The sequence below is a fragment of the Zea mays genome, chromosome 9 (genome assembly GCF_902167145.1).
Source record: "Zea mays cultivar B73 chromosome 9, Zm-B73-REFERENCE-NAM-5.0, whole genome shotgun sequence".
In the NCBI taxonomy this organism is placed as follows: domain Eukaryota; kingdom Viridiplantae; phylum Streptophyta; class Magnoliopsida; order Poales; family Poaceae; genus Zea; species Zea mays.
In genome coordinates, this window is record NC_050104.1 from 46,246,875 (window position 1) to 46,270,211 (window position 23,337).

At 44.2% G+C, this 23,337-nt stretch overlaps 1 protein-coding gene and 1 non-coding gene across 3 annotated transcripts; one reads left to right on the top strand and one right to left on the bottom strand.

The window, feature by feature from the left end:
* Nucleotides 1-5,234: 5,234 nt before the first annotated feature.
* On the bottom strand, nt 5,235-5,425 carry LOC111590222 (U2 spliceosomal RNA). The gene has a single exon (XR_004852934.1). It is a non-coding gene; the product is annotated as a U2 spliceosomal RNA (small nuclear RNA).
* Nucleotides 5,426-7,797: 2,372 nt separating this feature from the next.
* On the top strand, nt 7,798-9,280 carry LOC100216735 (uncharacterized). 2 transcript variants are annotated; one of them, XM_008659937.2, is made up of 2 exons: nt 7,798-7,932; nt 8,027-9,280. In XM_008659937.2, exons 1-2 carry the CDS (start codon nt 7,800-7,802, stop codon nt 9,229-9,231), a joined length of 1,338 nt encoding a protein of 445 aa, XP_008658159.1. In that variant the 5' UTR covers nt 7,798-7,799; the 3' UTR covers nt 9,232-9,280. The 2 variants fall into 2 exon arrangements, with proteins under 2 accessions (XP_008658159.1, NP_001136612.1); NM_001143140.1 differs by having other exon boundaries at nt 7,819-9,279.
* Nucleotides 9,281-23,337: the final 14,057 nt, after the last annotated feature.

The window sequence follows — 23,337 nt, forward strand, 5'->3', positions numbered from 1 at the left end:
TTATAGTAGGATGATTGTGGAGTCAGACTAGCGGTGTTGTGGCGGGTTGGTGCAGTGGCGACGCGACGCGGTGCATGCAGACCCGCAACGGCTAGGAAGACTTCTACAGAAAAATAAACAAGTTTGTCAATAAAAACTTTCGACAGCACCTCCCCCGCACCAGGGGGTTTCCAAAACCTACAAATAAAAATGACAGCACGATGGCTGACATCCACACATATACATCAAATGACACGATGGCCGACAATCACATCTAATTGGCATCCATATCCACCATCACATTATATAGAAACTATTTTACTAAACACACATTATCTAACACCATTCACTAAACACATAATATCTAAAATCAACATTATAATAGAATTAACATCACTTAACACACATTATCTAACATCATCCACTAAACACACATTATCTAAAATGAACTTCACTAAACACACTAAACTGATTCTATTATCAACTTCAGAGCACGGACGCGGTAGCGTGAGGCGTGTTGGTAGCCGGTGACGCTCGGACGGTCGGGCGACGGCGCGCTCGGGAAGGGGCGGCGTCGGGATGGCGGCCGACGGCGTGAGGGCGAGCGAGCGACAGCGCGCTCTGGTGCAGGCGACGGTGGATGGTGACCGGGCTGGCGGCTGTGGGATGACATTGAGGCGTGCTCGGGCGGCCGGGCGGCGGCGCGCTCAAGCAACGGCGGCGGAGGTGAGAGGCGGCGGCGGCGCGACGTGAGAAAGAAGAGAGAAGTGAGAGAGAGAGCGGAGGTAAGAGTGACAGAAAAGAAAAGCTGGATTTCGATATGTACAACATCTTTGCTGAGTGCCCATGATCTGGCACTCGACAAAGATTTTTTTTAATTTAAAATACACTTTGTTGAGTGTCCTGGGTTAGACACTCGGCAAAGAATACTTCACATGAAATCATAGAACTTCTATGTAGACCGGCTAGGTTTCTACATATAGTGTGTGACAACTTTCTCGAAATAGTCTCAAATTTTTATCATAGGCTCTACATATGACATCTTGACATGTCAACAAGTTTCATGATTTTTTGACTTTGTTTATGTTTTATACAATTTTAAAACAACTGTATGTCATGCGGTCATGTTTCGTGAGCATGGTGCTCAAAAATTCGAGTATGTTTCTCAAATAGGCCGTAACTTGTGCTAAATAACATGAATATCAGTTTTGCATTCAGCATTTTCCATTTTTTCGAGTGACTTGCAGTTCAAATCTAAATCATTCGAAGAAATTAAATTAAACAAACTAAATCAAATAGCTATAGCAAACACTTTGATAATTGTGCCAAAATTGAATATATAGGTCTATATAATGTTAGAAAACACCACAAAAAGTTTGGTGGAAAAAAGGGAAAAAACCAAATATTCTTTGCCGAGTGTCAAAGAAAGACACTCGGCAAAGTATATTGTACTGAGTGTCAACGTCTGGCGGTTGGTAAAGTTAACATATGTCAGTTATAGACGGCTGTGGACGGCCCTTTGCCGAGTGTCCTTTTTCGCCGAGAGTTTGACACTCGGCAAAAAGGTCTTTGCCAAGTGTCAGTAGATGTCGAGTGTCTCATGCTCGATAAAGAAGGTCATTGCCAAGATTGTTAGTTCGCCGAGTGTGGCACTCGGCAAAAAATTCTTTGTCTAGTGCCCGATAAATTGCACTCAGCAAAACGCCAAGCACTCGATAAAGAGCCAGATTTCAGTATAGGATCGAGCCTGCCGTCTCCGTGCCGGCCTATTTTGATTGTAGCACCTAGGATATTCGTTTCGAGAGACAATGACAAATATGGTTACCGGTAGAAGTAAGAAATGTCTATAATCACCAAGAAGTAGGTCTCTTCTGAATAATTGGATTTTTGTAATGTTGTTTAATTATAATAATCTATTATACAATCCACGAAGTAATTCAATGAACCCAAACAAAGACAAAGGCCCTCGTTTGGTTGAAAGAATAATTATTGTAATCTAGATTATAATAAAAAAAATCAGAAGTACTTGGAACTGTATATTCTCTGTGGTGGTTTATTATTGATTAAAATAATAATGCCTATTTAACACTTTCGTATTGGTCATTACTAGGACTGGACGGATTTGTTAGAGGGGTAAGTTCGTTTCTATGCACCCATTAATTATCTCCTGTTAGATAGCCTCAATAGGTTATTGTAATCTAGTGTTTTGATTATAATAAACTATTCTATAATCTATGTTGTTTTGGATCATAATTAGATAACTTTAGCTGATTATTATAACCGAAGAAGACGTGGCAAGGGGCCCTTTGTGATAATGTGTGGCAGGGGTCACGATTGGGGATGAAAACGGTTTCGGAATTTTTCGGTATTCTGGAAACCGATTTTGAAATTTTTCGATCGGATTCACCGGTAACGGTATTTTTCGAAAACGGAATCGGTTTTCGGAATTTTCTATCGAAATCGGTATCGAAATCGGCGTGGTGTTTTACCGACCGTTTCCTTCGGTTACCGGTTTTTGTCGGAAATTACCGGATTTGTGTCTCGGAATTTTCCAGCATGTGATTTTTCGCACCATATGTACGTCTCTAGATAAGGATTACTTATTTTGTTTTTTTGGACGCCTTAAATTTTTTTGGGATAGATGGTGTTGGAAGGCAGTTGGGATTAACGATTTGGTCTCTCGAACGAATCCACCCTTTTCTATGTACATGTTATGTATTAGTAATATATAATGATAGAGAGCCGACAGTCTGTCTTTTCCACACACTAGGTTTTAGGGTTTTTCTGTGAGGTTGTGAAAAAACTCTTTATGTGAGAAAAAATATTTCATAAGTAAGCATGCCATGTCAGCTAGATCGAGTGGATATTGTGAATTGTGAACTTTGAATCTGTGAACTTGTGATCTTTATGAACTTGTTATACTGTGAATTTGTTATATTGTAAACTTGTGAACTTTGTAAACTTTTTATATTATAAATTTGTGATCCTTATGAACTTGTTATATTGTGAACTTGTTATATCATGAATTGTGAACTTGTGGTCTTTGTGATCTTTTGTCAACTTTGTTGTATTGTGAAGTTTGATATGTTTACTGATCGTATTTTAGATTTCGACCGTTACCGGTGTATTTTCCGCACCAAACTTTCGTTTCCGATGTTTCCGAAATACCGATATCGTTTCCGTTTCCGGAGTTACCGTTTTCGATTTTGTTTCCGATAAAAAATATAAAAACGGTAATGGTTTTAGTATTTACCGACCGTTTTCATCCCTAGTCACGATCACGTATTTCTCTTGTATGTTCAGAGAGGTCTTGTCGACCTGTCCTACCTCAAGAGTGGGATCTAACTTGTCATGTATAATCACCAAGAAGTAGGTCTCATCTGAATACTTGGATTTTGTAATCTTGTTTAATTATAATAATCTATTTACAATTCACGAAGTGATTATTATTCAATGAACCCAAACAAAGACAAAGGCCCTCGTTTGGTTGACAGAATAATTATTGTAATTTATATTCTCTGTGGTGGTTTATTATTTATTAAAATAATAATACCTATTTAACACTTTCGTATTGGTCATTACTAGGACTCGACAGATTTGTTAGCGTGTGTTTGGATAGCGGGTTGACGCGGGTTGGAACAGGTTCAACCCACAACAACCCGCGTTTGGTTCAAAACGCTCGTAGGTTAGGCTGGTTTTAGGTCGAAATAAATCTAGAAAATATGGGTTATAATTAAGGTTCGTCAAAAACAAGAGAATCATTTCGACCTACTTCCTCTCCACCCTCCCGTCACTCATGCCTAATCCACTCGAGACCAGCACAGGGGCGCGCCGCCACTGCCGGCCTGCTGGGACGAGGGACCCCGCCGACCTACCCTCCGACGTAAATCCCCAGCCTGCCTCCCACCATCAGTCCCCCACTGGCCTGCCCTCAATCGTGCTGGCCTCCGTTAGTGCCGTCAGACTCCTTCGCTGGCTTGCTACGCCTCCCACCGTCAGTCGCCCGCTGCCCTGCCCTCCGATGCCGGTCTGTTCTCCAGTAGGCACAACCCACGAGCCTTCCTAGTGTTGTCATCGAACAGGTAAAGGTCAGTGCTCGTCATCGCCTAGACAAGCCTGCTAGTAGGCAATTGTTACAAATTCACTGAAATGCATCTTGATGTTGTTGGGATGTTCTTTTAACTATGACTGAAATATAACAGTGAGACATCATCACTAAAAATTTATGACTTTGTTCATAATGGATTTAATTTATGTATATCTTGTGCTTATGGATTTCTCAAATATTAAAATAGTTTTAGTTTCATTAATTTTGAGTGTTGTCTTATATTGAATTGAAAATATCATCTTGAATGTGGTAATATGATCAAGAAGTGACCATATTTAGTTCATTCCCCATTCATCACTCATCACGAAACAAAGATGGTGCAGCTCTAACCCACTTTAACCCTGTAATCAAACAAGAAACTAGGTTTAATCTGTCACTAAAACCAAACAAAGAACGGGTCCGACCAAACACAGAAAAATAGGGGCCCTTTGTGATAACGTGTGGCAGGGATCACGATCACGTATTTCTCTTGTATGTTCAGAGTCTTGTCGACCTATCCCACCTCAAGAGTGGGATCTAACTTGTCATGTATAATCACCAAGAAGTAGGTCTCATCTCAATACTTGGATTTTTGTAATCTTGTTTAATTATAATAATCTACTAGTTAGATGCCCGTGCGTTGCCACGGAAGTTAAAAATTACTATAAAACATAAATACAGAACGACAAACACCATTTTAATATATAAAAATCTGTGTGGCAAACTATCAACATAACATTAATATTTTATTGACGATATAAATATGTAATATTATTATAAATACGTCGACTCAAATAAAATGAATGATGTCGAACAAACATTATAATATAGAAAAGATCATTACAAAACATATTTCTTCTGCAATAAACATAATCAAACCACCAAACCCGTCCAGATCCAAAACTTTAGACAAAAGAAAACAATATATTGTACACATTCCTCAACACTGGTGACGGGAGTTACAATAGGAGGAAGATATATGGCCTGCTAACATAAACATGCGACAACACTAATATATAAGACCTGATAGACCATCCTCATGCGAGTAAACCCATTTCCTTCTACTTATGTTTGGGGAACGCTGTCGAGTGTACGGTGTCCTTGTGGATGTTGTTGACGAGTATGTGCAAATTGGCAATGGCACCCAATCATATTTGATGGTATTGGTTAGGGTATGCCATATCCTACCAGCAGTGCAATGGTTAGGCATCACACAAGGGTCCAGTGGCAAACTACTGTGGACCCTCACCATAAAAAATAAATTTAATATCAAAGTAGACACATGGTCCATATATCAGATATTAAACTGATAAAAGTAGATACTACACTTGATCTTAGCCAAAAGACCGAAAAAGGTATGTATTGAAAAGTAACCTACCCTTTTTTATAGCTAGCCATACACCCATGTCAGCACTTCTAACAATTGGTTGAAATGTTATTGTTTCACACTATGACTATCTGAAAGTGAGGAAAAACAATGAAAATTGTTTGAATTTTTTCAGAATCACAACTCATTTTCAGGTTGGACTTCATAGCGTTTGGTCCTAATCCGAGCCATGGCCAGCTCTTGGGCTCCTTGATTAGTGCCACATCTGAAGGAACAGTTTGATACTATGTATTTGCATTGAGGCCGAAGAAAAACAGAAGTGCACAAATTAGTTCCAAATACAACACTGACAAAAAAAGAAATCGCCATACTGAAAATAACAATCACAGCAACCGCAAATTACCGATCCTTTCTCTTCTCGAGGAAGCGGTGAAGAGAAACCTTCCTCATAACAGGCATATCTACTAAAGAAAAGACATGTTTCGATCAGTAATCGGCATAATAAAGACCAACAATCATATTTTAGAACTTCAACTAAGTAAGAGGCATACCATAAGTATTTGTGCGAGCAGGCTTCTTAGCAGCAGCCAAGCTGATGACCGAGTCCAGCACGACCTTGTTAGTAGTGACAGCAGCAGCTGCAGAGGGTTGAAGCAAAAAACCGCGGTTTATACAACTGGACTGTCCTTGCTGTCTAGCTGCATCAGATCGTTTGCCTTGTCGACAAATACCAGCACCTTCCTGCCATAGAAGAATGTGAGCTTCTTAGGCTTATCTTCTTGCTCTCTGACAAATATTACAGCTTAGCAAATCAATTATCTACTATGTTTTTTGTTAATTCTTGGCAGTTGCGGTTGTGGGGGCGGCGGACATGCGATTTGCTCGGTTGGTTGCTGCACGCCGAACAAACGATGGTCGAATGTTGTGAAGATCACGAAAGTCTCCTTTAAAAGGAGTAGAGATAGAGATGATACAGACAAAAAATCATTATTTTCGACATAGAAATAACATTAGTATATTTGTAAGGACAAACTTTTCTAGATGACTACATTCTCATTAGGTTTTAACAATGAATGCTTAGAGAAAGTAGAAACTGAAGATATGGTTTGAAGACCATGTCAATTTCCAAAACATCAAATGAAAAAAGAGTAGAGGTAGTAATTTCAAGTTTGGCATGTAGTAGAAGGATAAATATTAACACAAGTACACATGACTGCAGTGAACTTCAATACTATAAACAAACAAGAGATAAAACATACATGGTTTCTTCATGCGGGAGGTGAGAGGCGGCTTCATGCGGGAGAGTGGAGGAGGGGTGGAGAACGCGGTAGCGAGGAGACGGTGCGCGAGGGTGGGGGAGGGGCGGAGAACGCGGAGGTCGTGCTGTGGCGACGGGAGCGACGACGCGCGGGGGGCAGCTGAGGCGCTAACCGTGCTTCGACAGTGAGCTTTGGTTTGGGCCACAACAAGCAAATGGGCCTCCCAGAAAGCGTGTATTCCGTATTTGCAAGCCAAACTTAGTACCACATCAGGTACTAAACTGTGCACGCATCTGTTTATAAGTGCCAGTGCGGATACAACATTGTGGTCTTGGTTGGGCGGCAACCTGTGTAGGCTTGGCTGTGCGCGAGCTTTTATTCCTACACAACTAGATTTTTTGGTACAACTTGCTCAGGTGCGCGGCGCACGTGTGGGAAACGACGAGGGTGTGGATGAGAATGTGGGGGATAGGAAACAACGAGGGTGGGGACATGGGAATCGACAATGGCAGAACGCTACGGGTGGGACATGGGAATGGCGCCACGGGACATGAGAATCGGAATGGCAACGCTACGGGTGGGACATTGGAATGACGCCACGGGACATGAGAATGGGAATGACAGAATCAGGAATGGGGCAGCCTACCCCTTAGAGTCTTAATAGGTAGTATAGATTTTACAATCCACGAATTGATTATTATTCAATGAACCCAAACAAAGACAAAGGTCCTCGTTTGGTTGGCAGAATAATTATTATAATCTAGATTATAATAAAAAAATCAGAAGTACTTGGAACTGTATATTGTCTGTGGTGGTTTAGAGGCGTAAGTTGGTTTCTAAGCACAGATTAATTATCTCCTGTTAGATAGTCTCACTAGGTTATCGTAATCTAGTGTTTTGATTATAATAAACTACTCTATAATCTATGCTATTTTGGATCATAATTAGATAACTTTAGCTGATTATTATAATCCAAATAGTATCGAACAGGTCCTAAGTAGTTATTTAGAATTGATATCATACTTAAAATTTACCAAACCGTCATAAAAGATAATTAAAATATGCCAAGTAATGATGTGGTTCCAACACTTCATAAATACGTTGGCCGGCCATCCTTTTCTTGGTACTCAAATACACATCGTTTTCCATGGCTTCTCCTCTGCTCTCGTGCATTTTCTTGTGCTTCTACCTTTCCACTGTTCATGGCGCTGGTGAAGACAGCTTTGTGACGGTGCCATCCAGCTCTTTTGAGCCAGAGTCAGTTTGCTCCGGAGAGTTTGGTACATGACCTGCAGAGCGTGTCTGGTTTATTCCTTTCCTTTAAATGCTTCGGACAAAACCTTATGATTCTGCATATATATATATATGTTTCAGTCAAACCGGAGCAAAACGGCTCCACCGTGTATGTCCCACTAGTACACCGGCACGGTCCGTGCGCGCCGGCGCCGTCGCTATCCACAGACACGCGGTCCTTCGCTGACATCTTCCGCAGAAGCCGTGCTCGCCCGAGCTACATCGTCAGGGGAAAGAAGGTGAGCGTCCCCGCCCACCTAGGCACCTCCGTCATGTCGCTAGAGTACGTTGTCAGGGTGAGCTTCGGCACGCCGGCAGTGCCACAGGTCGTCGTCATCGACACCGGCAGCGACGTGTCGTGGCTGCAGTGCAAACCGTGCAGCTCCGGCCAGTGCTTCCCGCAGAAGGACCCCTTGTATGACCCGAGCCACTCGTCGACGTATAGTGCCGTCCCTTGCGCCTCCGACGTGTGCAAGAAGCTCGCCGCCGATGCGTACGGCAGCGGCTGTACGAGTGGGAAACAGTGCGGGTTTGCCATCTCGTATGCGGACGGAACAAGCACGGTGGGTGCGTACAGCCAGGACAAGCTAACGCTGGCGCCTGGGGCCATCGTACAAAATTTCTACTTCGGTTGTGGCCATGGCAAGCACGCGGTGCGTGGCTTGTTCGACGGCGTCCTTGGGCTCGGCCGCTTACGGGAGTCGCTCGGCGCACGGTACGGTGGCGTCTTCTCGTACTGCCTCCCTTCAGTGAGCAGCAAGCCTGGGTTTCTTGCCCTTGGCGCAGGGAAGAATCCATCTGGCTTTGTCTTCACGCCGATGGGCACGGTCCCAGGGCAGCCAACGTTCTCAACGGTGACGCTCGCCGGGATCAATGTCGGCGGCAAAAAGCTTGACCTCCGGCCGTCGGCGTTCAGCGGGGGCATGATCGTAGACTCTGGTACCGTCATCACGGGACTCCAGTCGACGGCGTACCGGGCACTGCGGTCGGCATTCAGAAAGGCCATGGAGGCATACCGGCTGCTTCCAAATGGTGATCTTGACACTTGCTACAACTTGACAGGTTATAAGAATGTCGTTGTACCCAAGATTGCCCTGACGTTCACTGGTGGAGCCACTATCAACCTCGATGTTCCCAACGGAATTCTAGTGAATGGCTGCCTCGCCTTTGCAGAGTCCGGGCCGGATGGTAGCGCCGGAGTCCTCGGCAATGTCAACCAGCGAGCATTTGAGGTGCTATTCGACACCAGTACAAGTAAATTCGGCTTCCGGGCTAAGGCCTGTTGATGTAAGCAAACCGAATAACAAGATAATAGTCAAGGGCAAGTTTTTTTTATTTCGAAATGCTTGCATAAAAAGCCAAAAAAAATATCAAGGTTGACAATCTCTACTATAAAGCATCAATTTTTAACCATCATACTTTTTTAAAAAAAAAGATCTTATACTTTTTACTAATCTAACCTGCAGTATACGCCTTCAACATAATCCCCGCGCATCGCACAAGCACCCACATGCCGTCTACAACCAAACCCTAACCCCTCTACTCCAGCCGCCAACGCCAGGGGCTCCACCATGCTCCTCACCGCCAAGGGCAGTACCGGCCGCGCGTTCTCAAGAGAAGCCGGAAAACCCCATGAGGAGGAGGCTTGCTGCTGTCTCAGAGCCCCGGAGGAGGACAAGGGGGAGCAACAAAGCGAGGGTGACCAATAAAAGATGGACATGTTGGGAGGAGCGGTGGCAGAGGAGGATGGAGCGGATGGTGCTCGAGGATCCAGTGCCGACGAGGAGTAGCAGAAGGGGTGCAGTTGGTCGTGGGCGATTGTGGGCCACCCCCACGAGCTAGGGAGTGGTTGGAGGTTTCTCTGATGGTTTTAATCCACTCCACTCACCAACCTTGTCAAGCTGAGCATCACTCCCAGACCTAGAAGCAAAGCCTACTCCTGGTCCACCAGTTCTCCTCTTCAATTGGGTGACCAACATGCACAACTAGGGCTCACTGCACGACACCCTTCTTAAGACCGATCGAAGGTATGTGTTTTCTTCCTCGGTCTAGGTCTTGTCTTGTCTGCAGGACTCAAGAATTGACTACAAACCCTCCCAAAGTGCACACTGTGCAGGTGCAGAGGCATTCACTGAGCTAGACTTCTCAAGCAAGGCAATCCTATCGTTTATATCTACTAGCTCAGTCTATAAGCCAGGACAAGCGATACATGCACCTAACAAGCTAGATCAGGATCTCAACTCGTCACGCTGATCTAGCAAGGTGGCCTACTTGGTCTGCAAAGTTGTGATGCTCGATATGTGTATAGCGCACTCATCACATTCTGTCTCGTCAGACACCACGACTAAAGCTCTAGCAGACTCAAGCTCCCTGTAACACCCTAAGTCCATCAATTAAAAGTAACTTAATTTATATTGTTAATTTTCAGTAAAAAACAAAATACTTATTTTTTAAAAAAATATTGAAATGGTGATATAAATAAATTGAACAATTTCTTGATTAGATAAAACTTTGTCAAGTGTTTGGTGTATTCATGTCGAGACATAAATTTTGTTTGATGTATCCAATTTTTGGATTTATGTTGGTGTTAAAATCTTATTTTAGAAAATAATAATGAGTTGTCAAAATATTTTTTTTGGAATATGCATTTTGGTAGGTTTTATAAAAACCCAGATCCATAAATTAAAAACAATCTTTTTTCATTAGGAAGAAAAATATTTTCAAATAAATAAAGTGGCGTTGAAACTGAGTTTAAGAATTTCGTAAATAATTAAAATTTTGCCGAGTACTTGATATATCCTTTATTGGAGCATGAATTTTTGATTAATAATTCATTACAAAGACTTATTTTTATTAATTTATTCTTAAGAAGCCTAATTTATTTAAATAATATAATTCTTGCCTGAAAAATTAATTATCCTTTAAATTTAGGTTTTTTATTTAAAAAAAATATTATGATTATACTTGTTTGGGATACTGGCATACTCTCCCTCTGTTAGCCGTTTCTGCATGGAAACGCACGGCGCTGCTTGGCCTAAAGATGACGTCGTTGATCGCCTGGGATTCCGCCGACTGCTCATCTACCTGCTCGGTGGAGCACCATGCCACGTCGCCCATTCCTCTCCGCTTCTTCGTATTAAGGCCTTGTTCGGTTAATCCCATTACCCATGGATTGTATGGTATTAGAAAAAATTAAGAAAGAGTTTGACTTAGTTGGGATTTAAATCCACTCAATCCCACTTAATACATGTGGATTGAGAGCTAACCGAACAAGCCCCAACTGACAGTTTCTGCATGGCATGAATGGTGTCAATTCTATTTCTCTTGTCCCCCATTACTTTCTCCCAGCACCCGTTTCTCCCTTCCCTCGCCCTATAAAGCCATCCTTGTGACCTCGTCGAGCCATTCCTAACCTCCTCCTCCGTGCCCCAGCCCCCTGCCCACGCGCAGCCACGCTGTCACCTGCTAACCACCGCCGTCGGGACTCCTTGGAACCCCTCGTCGCCGACGAAGACTGCCACTAGTTTCCTTGCAACCTCCTCCACCGGATAGCCATCGCCCCAATGCCTCTCGTCGCCGCTAAGGCGCCAACGTTCCCCTCCAGCTCTGCGCTGCTTCCTGACTAGCATCTGCACACACGCCGCCAACTCCCAGTGCCGTAGGCTAGAGCCTCGCCTGTGCCGTAGCCACGTCGAAACTCCCTCGCCACAACGTTGTGCTGTCCTCGCTCAGTTTGCCAATTTTGTTTGTCGAAGTTTCGCCGTCCGCGCACCGACCACCACCTGCTGCTCCGTCGATGAAGCCCTTGTTGCTGCTGCTCGCACGTTACTGCGTGCGCAGCCACTCGTCGTCGTGTCGTGTCCCCTAAGCTCGCCGTCGCCAAAGCTTCAGTCGTGCTGCTGTTGTCGTTCTTCGCCTCGACGGACCCTACGTGCCGTGCCGACACCGTTCAGCCGTCGCGACATGCCGCCGAAGGTTTCTACCCACTCCTCGAGCACCCGAAGCATCATTTGTCATGACACGAAAGTCTTCTCACCCTACGCCTCCTTGATGTTGTTCCAAGGTAGAAGATAAAAATATTTCGATCTACGTTTAACAGCGTAGCTATTCTTATATCGTTTTCAGTTTATAAAATAAATATTTAGAGTGTAAATAATTTGATTATTGTGGTGCTAGATTCATAGATTTATACAAAATACGTTATTATACTAGTGTTTGCAACGATTTACGTGTTTCATTAATTTAAATTTGAATTATGATTGTTATATTCGATTTATACGCAGTTTTCAATCAGGAAATTAAAAAGAATAATAGACTTTATGTTTCATACAAAAAAATAAGAGGTAGTTATTTATAGTGTTATCTATACACAAAAAATATAAATTTACTGGCTAGCCCTCCTAGTCTACCATAATTATGTTTTGGTCCCTATTTTTATAATATAAATTAAGAATCCAAATAAAATAGAAATAGTTTTGTTAGTTTCATAATATTGTGATAAGCATTTTAATTAGTGTTTCTAGCGGTTCACGTATTTCATAGTTTAACTTAAATTATGGTTGTTATATAAGAAATATTAAAATGGTATTTTCAATAGATATCATGTTTTCATATTTTAACAATGTTTATTATAGATGTTTAAGTATACCTTCTTAAACAGAAAATTGTATTTAAAATAAACTGTAGACCATATATTTATTAATAAAAATAATAAAAGATAAATATTGGTTTAATTATCTTTTCCCATAAACTATGATCTAGTCATATATTCAAGTTTTTATAAATGATGATATATTATGTCTCACAATGTTTAAAAGTAATATAATGTTTTTTTCTAAAATAAGTGTTAAAATGGATTAATTAATGTTCTTGCGTTTATAAATTAAAATAATAGTTTATATAATGAATATAATTTTCTTATTAAAGAATTAGATCATTTGTTCCTAATTAAAAATGACTTAATTAGTTTTCTAGACATGATTAATCTTTTCCATCAAAGTGAGTCCATATTATAATTATATATCACTTGGTTTTTCCTAAAGAATAAAATAATAAAATTAGTATTTATGTTCTTTTCAAAGGTAAAAGGATAGTGTTGGGGACTTGTTCTCAAATGGTATAAGTTAAGAACAAGGCAACACAAAAAAAGTTAAATGATAAAACCCTTCGTCCTTCGAGATATTATTTCCCTTAGGATATAATGATCTTCGGACGAAGGTCATGAAGGACATACCTTCATCGTTGCAGCATACGATAATGAAAAGAGAATCATACGAAATTTAAAAGATAACATGAACAATTATGTATCATTATCAGCTCATTTCTATTTTATTAATATGGAAAAATAGAAATGATATCAAGTTACAAATGTACCTTCGGCTTGAAAGAAGGTAAAAGTACGAGCGTGATGCAAAAGCAAATGCCAAGTCAGCGTGAACAATACAGGAGCACTGTTCATCTACTTATAGGCACGGGACGCAGCCCATGTAAAATTACACCCATGTCCTTTACATTTGCTAATGACTCTATAGTGATCTATCGAGGTCTAAATAGCCTTTTCCCTTTTAAGTTGATTCCCTTTTCCGCTATCATGCCGAACCTCCCTCGCTCATACCTTCGGCTCTGCGTCAACCTTTGTATTCTTTGTGCTTCTCACACTGCGGTTCTGATCCGAGTTCGAAGGTACCTGTTCATGTATTATACTCCAGAACCATTGTTAAATCATGTTTTTGAGGACCTTCGGAAGACGAAGGCCCCCAACAGTAGCCCCTCGCAATATCAATTTGTTAAATTGACGAATTCAGATTGCGATATGGACGAAGGCACTAAGCCGAAGGTCCGAAAAAATACCTTACCTTTGCTAGAATAGCAACAATCAATGACAGACGAGGCCCTCCAATTTGGAGCGCACTGGGCGTATAAATAAGAACTCACCCCGAGCACATTTGGTACGCTACTTGCCGCCTGCTTTGCTTGTTCAATTTTTAGCTCTTACCTACCAACGCTTGCTTGGTTTTTTAGATTTTCTAAGCTTCGGCTTTAAGAACACATTTTCACCATTTCCGAAGAGAAGATGTCTCAAGATAAAAAAGCTGTTGCTGAGACGAAGCTGAGCGAGGAGGAGAAGCTCCTTGTGGAGAAGACTGCTGGCTTTATTGAATCAATAGCAAAGACAAATACAGAAAATATTACTAAGGAGATTCTAGAAGGCTTATCTGAAGACACCGATGACAGCGACAGTTATGATGCGGTAAGTGGGGGCGAAGACTCTGAAGATTGGCCCTGGCGACCAAGTCATGCAGTTTTTATAAAATTAACTATTAAACAGAGTCATCTTGATAATATGAGAGGAAGGTACTTTCAAGATATGTCTATTGTGAGGGCTGACAATGGAGACAGGACTGTTCCTGTTCCCGAAGAAAATGAAGTTGTGATCTACCGAAGCTTCTTCAAAGCTGGGCTTCGGTTCCCCTTAAGCAGATTTGTGGTTGAAGTTTTAAAGATATATCAGATTTTCCTTCACCAAATTACTCCCGAAGCAATTATCAGAATGGGGATCTTCATCTGGGCCGTGAGGAGTCAAGGTTTGGAGCCAAGTGCAAAATGTTTTTGCAGTACGCACGAACTTTCGTATGAGACGAAGCCCTGGGGTAAAGAACAGTATTATAACAATTTTGGTTGCTATAGCTTCGTTGCTCGTTCAGGCTCAAGCTGCCCAGTGCCAACTTTTTGGAAGAGATGGCCCGAAGACTGGATGAAAGAATGGTTTTATGTGAAAATGATTTAAAGGCACGAGAAGACATTAAAGAGATCATTATGCGCCCCATCTGGTCGCGCTTCGACCTCCGAAAGCCAAAGGTAGAGATTGATGGGGCAGCCGAAGGGCCTTCGGCACAGTTTGCTCTTTCATCGGGACAAGGGATTTAGTCCAAGAGCATGTGGCCTACAGGATATGGCCACTGATAGACAACTGGGAAATACCAAAGGAAACCATCACTAACCCTAGCGAAGGTGGTTTGGTTCGATTAAAATATACCTTCAGGTTTGGGGACCAATTTATCGAACCAGACGATGACTGGTTGAAGTGTGTTGAAAACACTAGTGATGAACTACTTGGAGCATACCCCAAGTCTGAAGATAACGCACTATCTGCGGCCTTCGGGAGCCAAAAAAAGAAGAGGCTAAATAGAGTTTTTGATGCTATTGGATTTATGTACCCTGACTACCGCTACCCGCCATGGGGGCAGAAGAGAAAGAGTGGAACTTTTGGAAAGGATGTTGCTTCAGCCGCTTCAAGCGAGCCCGCGCCGAAGAGGAAAAAGGTGAAGGTTCTTACTCACCGACTGCGCTACATTGAACCGGCCACAGTGCCTGAATTTGGCGGTGAAACCTCTTCGGCTACTGAAGCCAAAGGACCTGCTCTTACGCAGAGAATTGAAGATCCGGCTGCAATGCCGAAGGCTGACAAAATTGAAGAACCGAGAACCGAAGAGACAAAAACATCAGAAGTTCTAAGCCCTTCGGCAGGAGTTGAGGCACCGAAGACACAAAAAGATCTAGAAGCAACCCCCAAGACAAAAAGGATGGCTAGTGTATTAGATGTGGTGGAGACGATAAAAACTTCAAGCTCTACTCCAGGAAAAATTGCCAATGCTTCGAAAATACAGGTTGAAACCGAGACAAAGCTGACCGAAGCCGAAGCTATACTGAGCCAGGCCGACGCCGAAGCTGGGCCTTTAGTGCCCGCCAAGGAGAAATCCTCGGAAACTGGAGAAAAGGCAGCGGAAGAAGAGGGTATAGAACATATTTTGCCTGAAAAAGTTGCCGCTCCTACTCCCGAAGCGTCTTCCGAGGACCTTGATTATATTATTCGACATGCTTCAGGAAAAAGATTATCTGAAGAAGAAATTTTTGAAGCAAAACACTATGCCCGAGAACTAAAATACCCAAAAGGGGCCTTAGTGTTTAATGTCACAGACGAAGATGACTTCTTATATTGCCTCCCAGACAACAAAGAATTATCTGTCTGCCGGGAGATGGCCAGAAGTATGGGCTTTCCGAAGCTCGAAGTTGGCCTTTGTGCCATGACAAAAGACGATCTCGCGGATAGCCTTGCGTACAACAGTTTGAAGGTACGAAAATTGTGAATTTGAAATTTTATGAATTTCGAATTAGTCTTTGGTTCTTATATTGATCCATTCATTCTTTAGTGTAGGGCTTAATACTTAGCAACGCCTTAAGGGCGCAAAAGAATGCCGAAGACGAGAGTTGCACTATTGCTCTCAATAACCTTCGAACAGAGGTTATTAAGCTGATGAACGAAGCTTTGGAAAAAGACAAAATTCTGCTTACATTGGTGGACAAAGTAAAGAGGGACGAAGCTAACTTCAAAACCCAATCTGAAGCCCAAAAAATTGAGGTTGAAGACCTTCGGAAGCAACTAGCCGAAGCTAAAGAGAAGTGCGCAGTCGCAGAAGCTAAACGAGGAATTAGCGAACAGTGGACAAATCATTTAGAGAAAAACGTTGAAGAACTTCACATATCCAAGGAAAGATGCTTTGAAAAATCTATGGACTGCATGAAAAAGATAAAAACTAGCTTCGCCAACGTTGGCGCATATTCAAGCGAGGACAACTTCGTACGGGGCGACCCCGAAGGCCCAATTGAGTGGGTCAGCAGTGAAGCCGAAGCTTTTGAGGAAATTTTGAGTGATCGTGGGGACGTCTGTGCCTTCTCTGGTGCGAGGGGAATTGCAGCTATTTTGGAGAAGTCAGGTTGTGAGCATGTGAAAATTTTGGGCCAAGCCGAAGCTGCTTTCTCTGTTGATGATACGAAGGACCCCTCGGCCGAAGCAAGCTTAATTGGTGGAAAATTTTTCACTGACATCTGGGAAAATGGCAGCCGAGGGATGGCCCATGAAATAATAAAGAAGAGCGAAAAAGATACTCATGACGCTAGGGAAGCAACGAAAGCAGCTGAAAAAGCTGTGGAACTCGAAAGGTGGATAGGTATTACTTAATAGCTTTTAACTTTTTTGTTTATTTTGTGACTTCGAACTGATTTACGTTTTCTACCGCAGCTGAACTATCTCCTCCCCCAGAGCCCTTCGAGGCACTGGCCAACCCAGAGGCAAAAAAATCAACAGAAATTATTAGTATGGCAGAAACTATTATGGACGAAGTCGTTACCCAACTGCTGACTGAAGCTGCAGATAAAGTTTTGAAAGAAGAAGAATATCTACTGTAAAAACATTGCTAGAATATTAATGTAACATTTGCTGGACTATGCTTGTAATATCTGGTGCTCATGGGTTTTGAATGTAATATATAAATGGCTTTGTAATTCATTTCTTTGCGATGCATGAAACTTTTATGTACATACCGTTTTTGAGCCTTCGTAGGATTGGTCAAAGGTTTGGGTAAAATTGCTATATCCCCTGACCATTCCATTTCAAATGTTTTTCTTGTAGATTCTTTAGATTACAATTTGCTTTCTGTTTCTCAATTATGCAAAATGGGCTACAACTGTCTATTTACAGATGTAGGTGTTACTGTCTTTAGAAGGAGTGATGATTCAGTAGAATTTAAGGGAGTGCTAGAGGGTTAGCTATACTTAGTTGATTTTAATCAAGCTGAACTAGACACTTGCTTAATTGCTAAGATTAATATGGGTTAGTTCCGGCATCACCGACTAGCCCATGTTGGAATGAAGAATCTTCACAAGCTTCTAAAGGGAGAACACATTTTGGGACTAACAAATGTTTATTTTGAGAAAGAAAGGGTTTGTAGCGCATGTCAAGCAGGAAAGCAAGTTGGCTCTCATCATCCACACAAGAACATCATGACGACCGACAGGCCACTTGAGCTACTCCACATGGATTTATTCGGCCCGATCGCTTAGATAAGCATCGGCGAGAGTAAGTATTGTCTTGTAATTGTGGATGACTATTCTCGCTTCACTTGGGTGTTCTTTTTGCAGGAAAAATCTCAGTCCCAAGAGACCTTAAAAGGATTCTTGAGACAGGCTCAAAATGAGTTCGGATTAAGGATCATAAAGATAAGAAGCGATAATGGGACGGAGTTCAAGAACTCACAAATCGAAGGTTTTCTTGAGGATGAGGGCATCAAGCATGAGTTTTCTTCTTGAAAGTCGCCTAGAGGGGGGGTGGATAGGCGGAATCTGAAAATTATAAACTTAAGCACACACTACAAGCTGGGGTTAGCGTTAGAATTAAATTCGAGTCCGAAAGAGAGGGGAAAACAAATAAACCAAGAATTAAAGCAGATGAACACGGTGATTTGTTTTACCGAGGTTCGGTTCCAAAGAATCTAGTCCCTGTTGAGGTGGTCACAAAGACCGGGTCTCTTTCAACCCTTTCCCTCTCTCAAACGGTCACCTAGACCGAGTGAGCTTTCTCCTTAATCAAACGGGTCACTTAGACCCCGCAAGGACCACCACACACTTGGTGTCTCTTGCTTTGATTACAAGTCATTTGAAATAAGAATGGGGAAGGAAGAAAGCGATCCAAGAAACAAGAGCGCAAAGAACACGAACATAACACTCTCTCTAGTCACTAGGTGTTTGGAGTGAATTTGGGACTTGGATAGGCTTTGATTCTTTTGAATTGTGTCTTTGAGTGAATGCACTAGCTCTTGTATTGAATGTAAAGTGCTGGAAACTTGGATGCTTGGAGTGGTGGTGGTTGGGGGGTTATTCTTGGGCGACCGCTTTGGTCTGGTAACGAACCAGAAGCAACGCTGACTCCCCTCCCTTAGGTGCTGTCCTGCGCTCATTAGGCCCTCCAGGAAACCGAGGCGGCTATCCTGCGGGAGTGGGAGGCGCTCGAGACCGAGCACCAGCGCCTTGGCGACTGGTGCACCCAACTGGATAAGCGCACTACGGCGGCATCCTACCAATTCGCCTCAGAGCGGGCCGAGCTTGAGCAGGAGCGCGAGGACCTCAAGGCGGACATCTAAAAGGTGTCTAACCGAGAGCAGGAGGTGACCCAGAAGGAGAGAAGCTTGGTCAAGAAGAAGGAACACTTAGACCAAAGGGAGGAGGCCATCACAGCGTTCCATGATAAGCTGAAAGCCTATAATGCGATGCTGGAGAAACAGCGGGACGAGCAGGCTGCGGCTGAGGCGAAGCTGCAGAAGCTACAGCAGGAACTTGTCGACAAGGCCAGCAACATTGCTCGCGCTGAGGAAAGCCTCAAGGCGAAGGATGCCTCCCTAGAGAAACGAGCAACTGATCTCACCTGGCAGGAGGAGGACCTCGCCTTCAGGGAGGAGATGTGGGCAAGGCGGAACAAGTTGCTGGACGAGCTTGAGCTCGAGGCAGAGGAGAAAGAGAAGCGCTTGGAGGGGAAAGTGCAGGCACTGGAGGAGCAAGTCCACCAGTTCCAGGCGGCGTAGGCTACTCAGGCGACGCAGATGGCCTCGGGCCCCCAGGCGGTGGAGGTGATGAGGAAGACGCTCGACGACCTCTGGGCTGAGTAACGCGTCGGGGCCTAGCGCAACGCCGCCTGGGCTGACGAGGCAAGTACGGCATTGGTGTCGTTGGGGGTGAGTCCCATCCCGGCGTTGGTGCGACCGGCGACCATCTTCGACGCGCTCCCGGTACTGGATTCCGCTGCTGACCGCCTTCGACATCTGGATCAGATTCTTGGCGCCCGCCTGGAGGCCGAGGGCAGCAGACTCTGCCAGTCGGCAATAGAGTATGTCTTGACATGCTTCTGAAGCCACGACCCGGCTGTCTCCTTGGGGCCAGTCGTCGCAGGTCTGGTGGTCGATACTGAAGACGCTCCCGGGAGGGCGTGCAGGGTGTTGTGGACATGGTGGTCGGGCGCTTCCAGCAGGATCCTACTGACGATGAGTAGCCAGGCCTGCGTTGAGAAAACGAGGGCTCCGCTGGGGAGCGGGTTGTAATATATCTTTGATTTTGTAAGATACTCTTTAGGCACTACTTATCAGGCGATATTACAACTTATCTGCATGCCACTTTTCCTTTGCTATGTGCATTGTTACCAACTTCTTCCCTGGTACTTGGCCCCCCTGGGATATGGCCTTGACGTGTCGAGGCTGGATGCCAGGATTCTTAGGGCGAAATTGGTGTCATGGCCCCCAAGGGGCAATCTTAACTGGGACCCGACCTGCACACAGTCTTGGGTAGGAATTTTTAGTAGCGCACCCATAGGGTCCGCTAGCTGGTACTTCTTATCCTTTGATTCACGCAACATGACCGACTGCAGAGTGGTGGGGCATGTAGGATTACGGTACTTGACCATGCTAAGCGACTTCACGGCCCTGAAGCACCCCATCGTCTGGTTGCCGGGTTTGGCTACTCAATTCGGATGTCGCTATACCAGCCAGGGAGGGAGACTGCATGGGTGGGTTAGATAGTAATAATGGTTGTAATCTTAAGAATAAAACCAACATAAAAACAGCTCTGTGGGCCGAACCCCTTCCTTATAACTGGATATACACGAGTGTAGGCCAACAGATCGGGTTTATTGAGGGCGGACCTCACTGGGCTGGCGCATATATGTGCGCTTATTAGTTACAGGGAAGGAGACCAAACCCCCAACTCTGTTTTTACAGAAAAAACTTACGGAGATGCTCTATATTCCAGGGATTGGGAAGAGGTACTCCGTTATCTGTGGCGAGGCGGACGCACCCGGGGCGGCATATTTCCGTCACCTTGAAGGGTCCTTCCCAGCTTCAAGTTCAAGTTTGTGGAGCCCTTCTCGGTTCAGTACTCACCTTAGAACCAGGTCCCCGACTTCAAGTTTCCTACTATGCACGAACCGTTGGTGGTAGCGCCTGAGCGCCTGGTTGTACCGTGCATTTTGGACTGTTGCTCGCCACCTGTGCTCGTCGATGAAGTCCACATCCTCGCGTTGTAGTTGTTCCTGCGTAGACTCATCAAACAACTGGGCCCGTGGGGAGCCCATAATGATTTCCGGGGGAAAGCAGGCTTCAGCCCCGTAGACCAGGAAGAATGGGGTCTCCCCGGTAGCTCGGCTGGGCGTGGTCCGGTTTCCCCATAGCACGGAGGGCAGCTCACTGACCCAATTTGCGCCATGCTTCTTTAGGCAGTCATAGGTACGTGTCTTGAGTCCCCTGAGAATCTCTGCATTTGCTCTCTCCACCTATCCGTTGCTCCTAGGGTGGGCCACGGATGCGAAGCAGAGCTGGGTGCCGATGCCTTCATAGTACTCCTGAAAGACCCGACTTGTAAACTGGGTCCCGTTGTCTGTAATGATACGACTTGGGACCCCAAATCTGCGGACACTCGACTTGAGGAAGGCAACAACAGCGCTCTAGGTGATGCTGACCACAGGGGTGGCTTCCGGCCACTTGGTGATCTTGTCAATGGCGACAAAGAGGTACCGGTACCCGCCGACAGCCCTAGGAAATGGTCCCAGGATATCCACCCCCATACGGCGAATGGCCAGGAGGGCGGAATCATTTGCAGGGCCTGAGCCGGTGTGTGTATCTTCCTTGCGTGGTACTGGCATGCTTCGTAGGACTTTACTAGCTCGGCCGCATCCTGGAGGGCGGTTGGCCAATAAAAACCATGCTAGAAGGCCTTACCAACTAGTGTGCGGGATGAAGAATGGCTTCCGCACGCCCCTCCATGGATCTCCGTGAGTAACTCACGGCCCTCTTCCTGGGTGATGCACCACATGAGAATGTCGTTGGCGCCACGACGGTAGAGACCTCCTTCTACCATCGTGTATCGCTTAGCCAACCACACTATGTGCTCAGCGGAGACATGGTTTTCAGGAAGGATATTTTCCTTCAGGTAGTCCTGGATCTCGGAGATCCATGCATCGAGGCCGCTCTGAGTTGTCGACCGTGGTGCTAAGGGGTTAGTAGAGTCCCCCAGAGCACACACAACCTTTGGTGGGTTCTAGGACGCCACCGGGACCGCCGGCTTTGAGGTGTCGGTCTCGCCCCCTTCGCCCAGTTTGGCCGGCTGGGCGGCGGGCCTCAGCAGCCGTCTGTGGCAGAACCTCCCAAGTTATTGGGCCCACATGCACCTGTCCTTGTCTCAAAGACCTCAGACAGTTATGCATGTGCACTTAATAACTTAACAGGATCTGTCCGATTGCCCCAAGGACATCGGATAAACCACTTACAACCAGAACCGTGGGATTAAGTAACACAAATCACACACACAACATTTTTGCAGCGGAAATCTTATTACCAAATTTTATAGGTTACAAAAAATTTCATTATATTCATCGGAGTGATTACAAAAGTATAAGTTTGAAATATATGCTAGCTCAAGTGACCATCCTCAATAAGAAGTATAGAAGAAGTATTTAGACTTATAAGAAGGCCGAGCCCACCGGCACTTAACACCATCCACAGCAACACACTTCTATTTTTGGTTCTTCCTCCTGCTTGAGAACCACCTTTGCACAAAAGTAGCAAAGCTCCGTAGGCTCTTCACCTAAAACAACATGGGACAAAGCCCTGAGTACGAAGTGTACTTTCGCAAGTCTTACCAACTAAGGAAAAAGACTCTCAAGGATATGCTAGATTTAGGAATCAAGGAGAGGCTCTTAGCAAGAATCAACTTAGATACTTTTGCAGAAAACGCTTACTAAAGTGAGTCCTTACTTTCAATATTTTAAAGCCAGATTAAATATTAATAGACTCTGATTGCACCTAGTCTAATTTCACCATCTCATCAATACAACATCATTTTTACTCATAATGTTTACATCCTGACTTAGGTTGTAGGTCGGAGATCAAGTCTCCACTCTCCGGGGATATAACGGCGATACGAATCGATTTACTCAGCTGAGGATCTCTAACCACACGACTTATGTTTCTCATAACTCTTGCATATGTCTACCATTCCCATGGATCCTCCACTGCATGAACAGGTCCGCGCCACCCGAGAGCACACCACCCCTTTTAGGCGGTTCGTTGCCAGGAGGGTACGTGCCACTCTCGCCATCTCTCCACTCCTAGTGCGCGATTGTCTTTTCATGTATGGAATAGCCGGGTTCAAGCTTACCCCATCCCATATCCAGGGCATGTGGCTAGTTAAGATAGTCCTTGATCAACAGGCCCACATACGCATCCAATCCTTAATTAACCTAGGTAGAACATCACCTGTTCCTAGCCCAAGTCCCGATTTAAGTACTTCCATCCTTAGGATTGTTTGTGTTCCTTAGGATGAAAAGAGCATTATAGGGAACTTTGCAGTAAGATCCCACCATGCTCCCAATGAAAATATTCTTGCAGGTAGAAGCCGTCCTTCCTCAGGATAACCCCTGAGCTAGGCATTAATGCAAAAGACAACCTCTATCCACAAGATCTAAGCAGGGCTAAGCATTTTTGTAAATCATATTTTGATACTTCATCAGAAGTATC

What these genes read in the sequence shown, in the direction of transcription:
- LOC100216735 (XM_008659937.2), top strand. Translation starts at nt 7,800, where the DNA reads ATGGCTTCTCCTCTGCTCTCGTGCATTTTCTTGTGCTTCTACCTTTCC. An exon ending in AGTTTGCTCCGGAGAGTTTG is followed by an intron (nt 7,933 to 8,026) that starts GTACATGACCTG and finishes TATATGTTTCAG; the next exon opens with TCAAACCGGAGCAAAACGGC.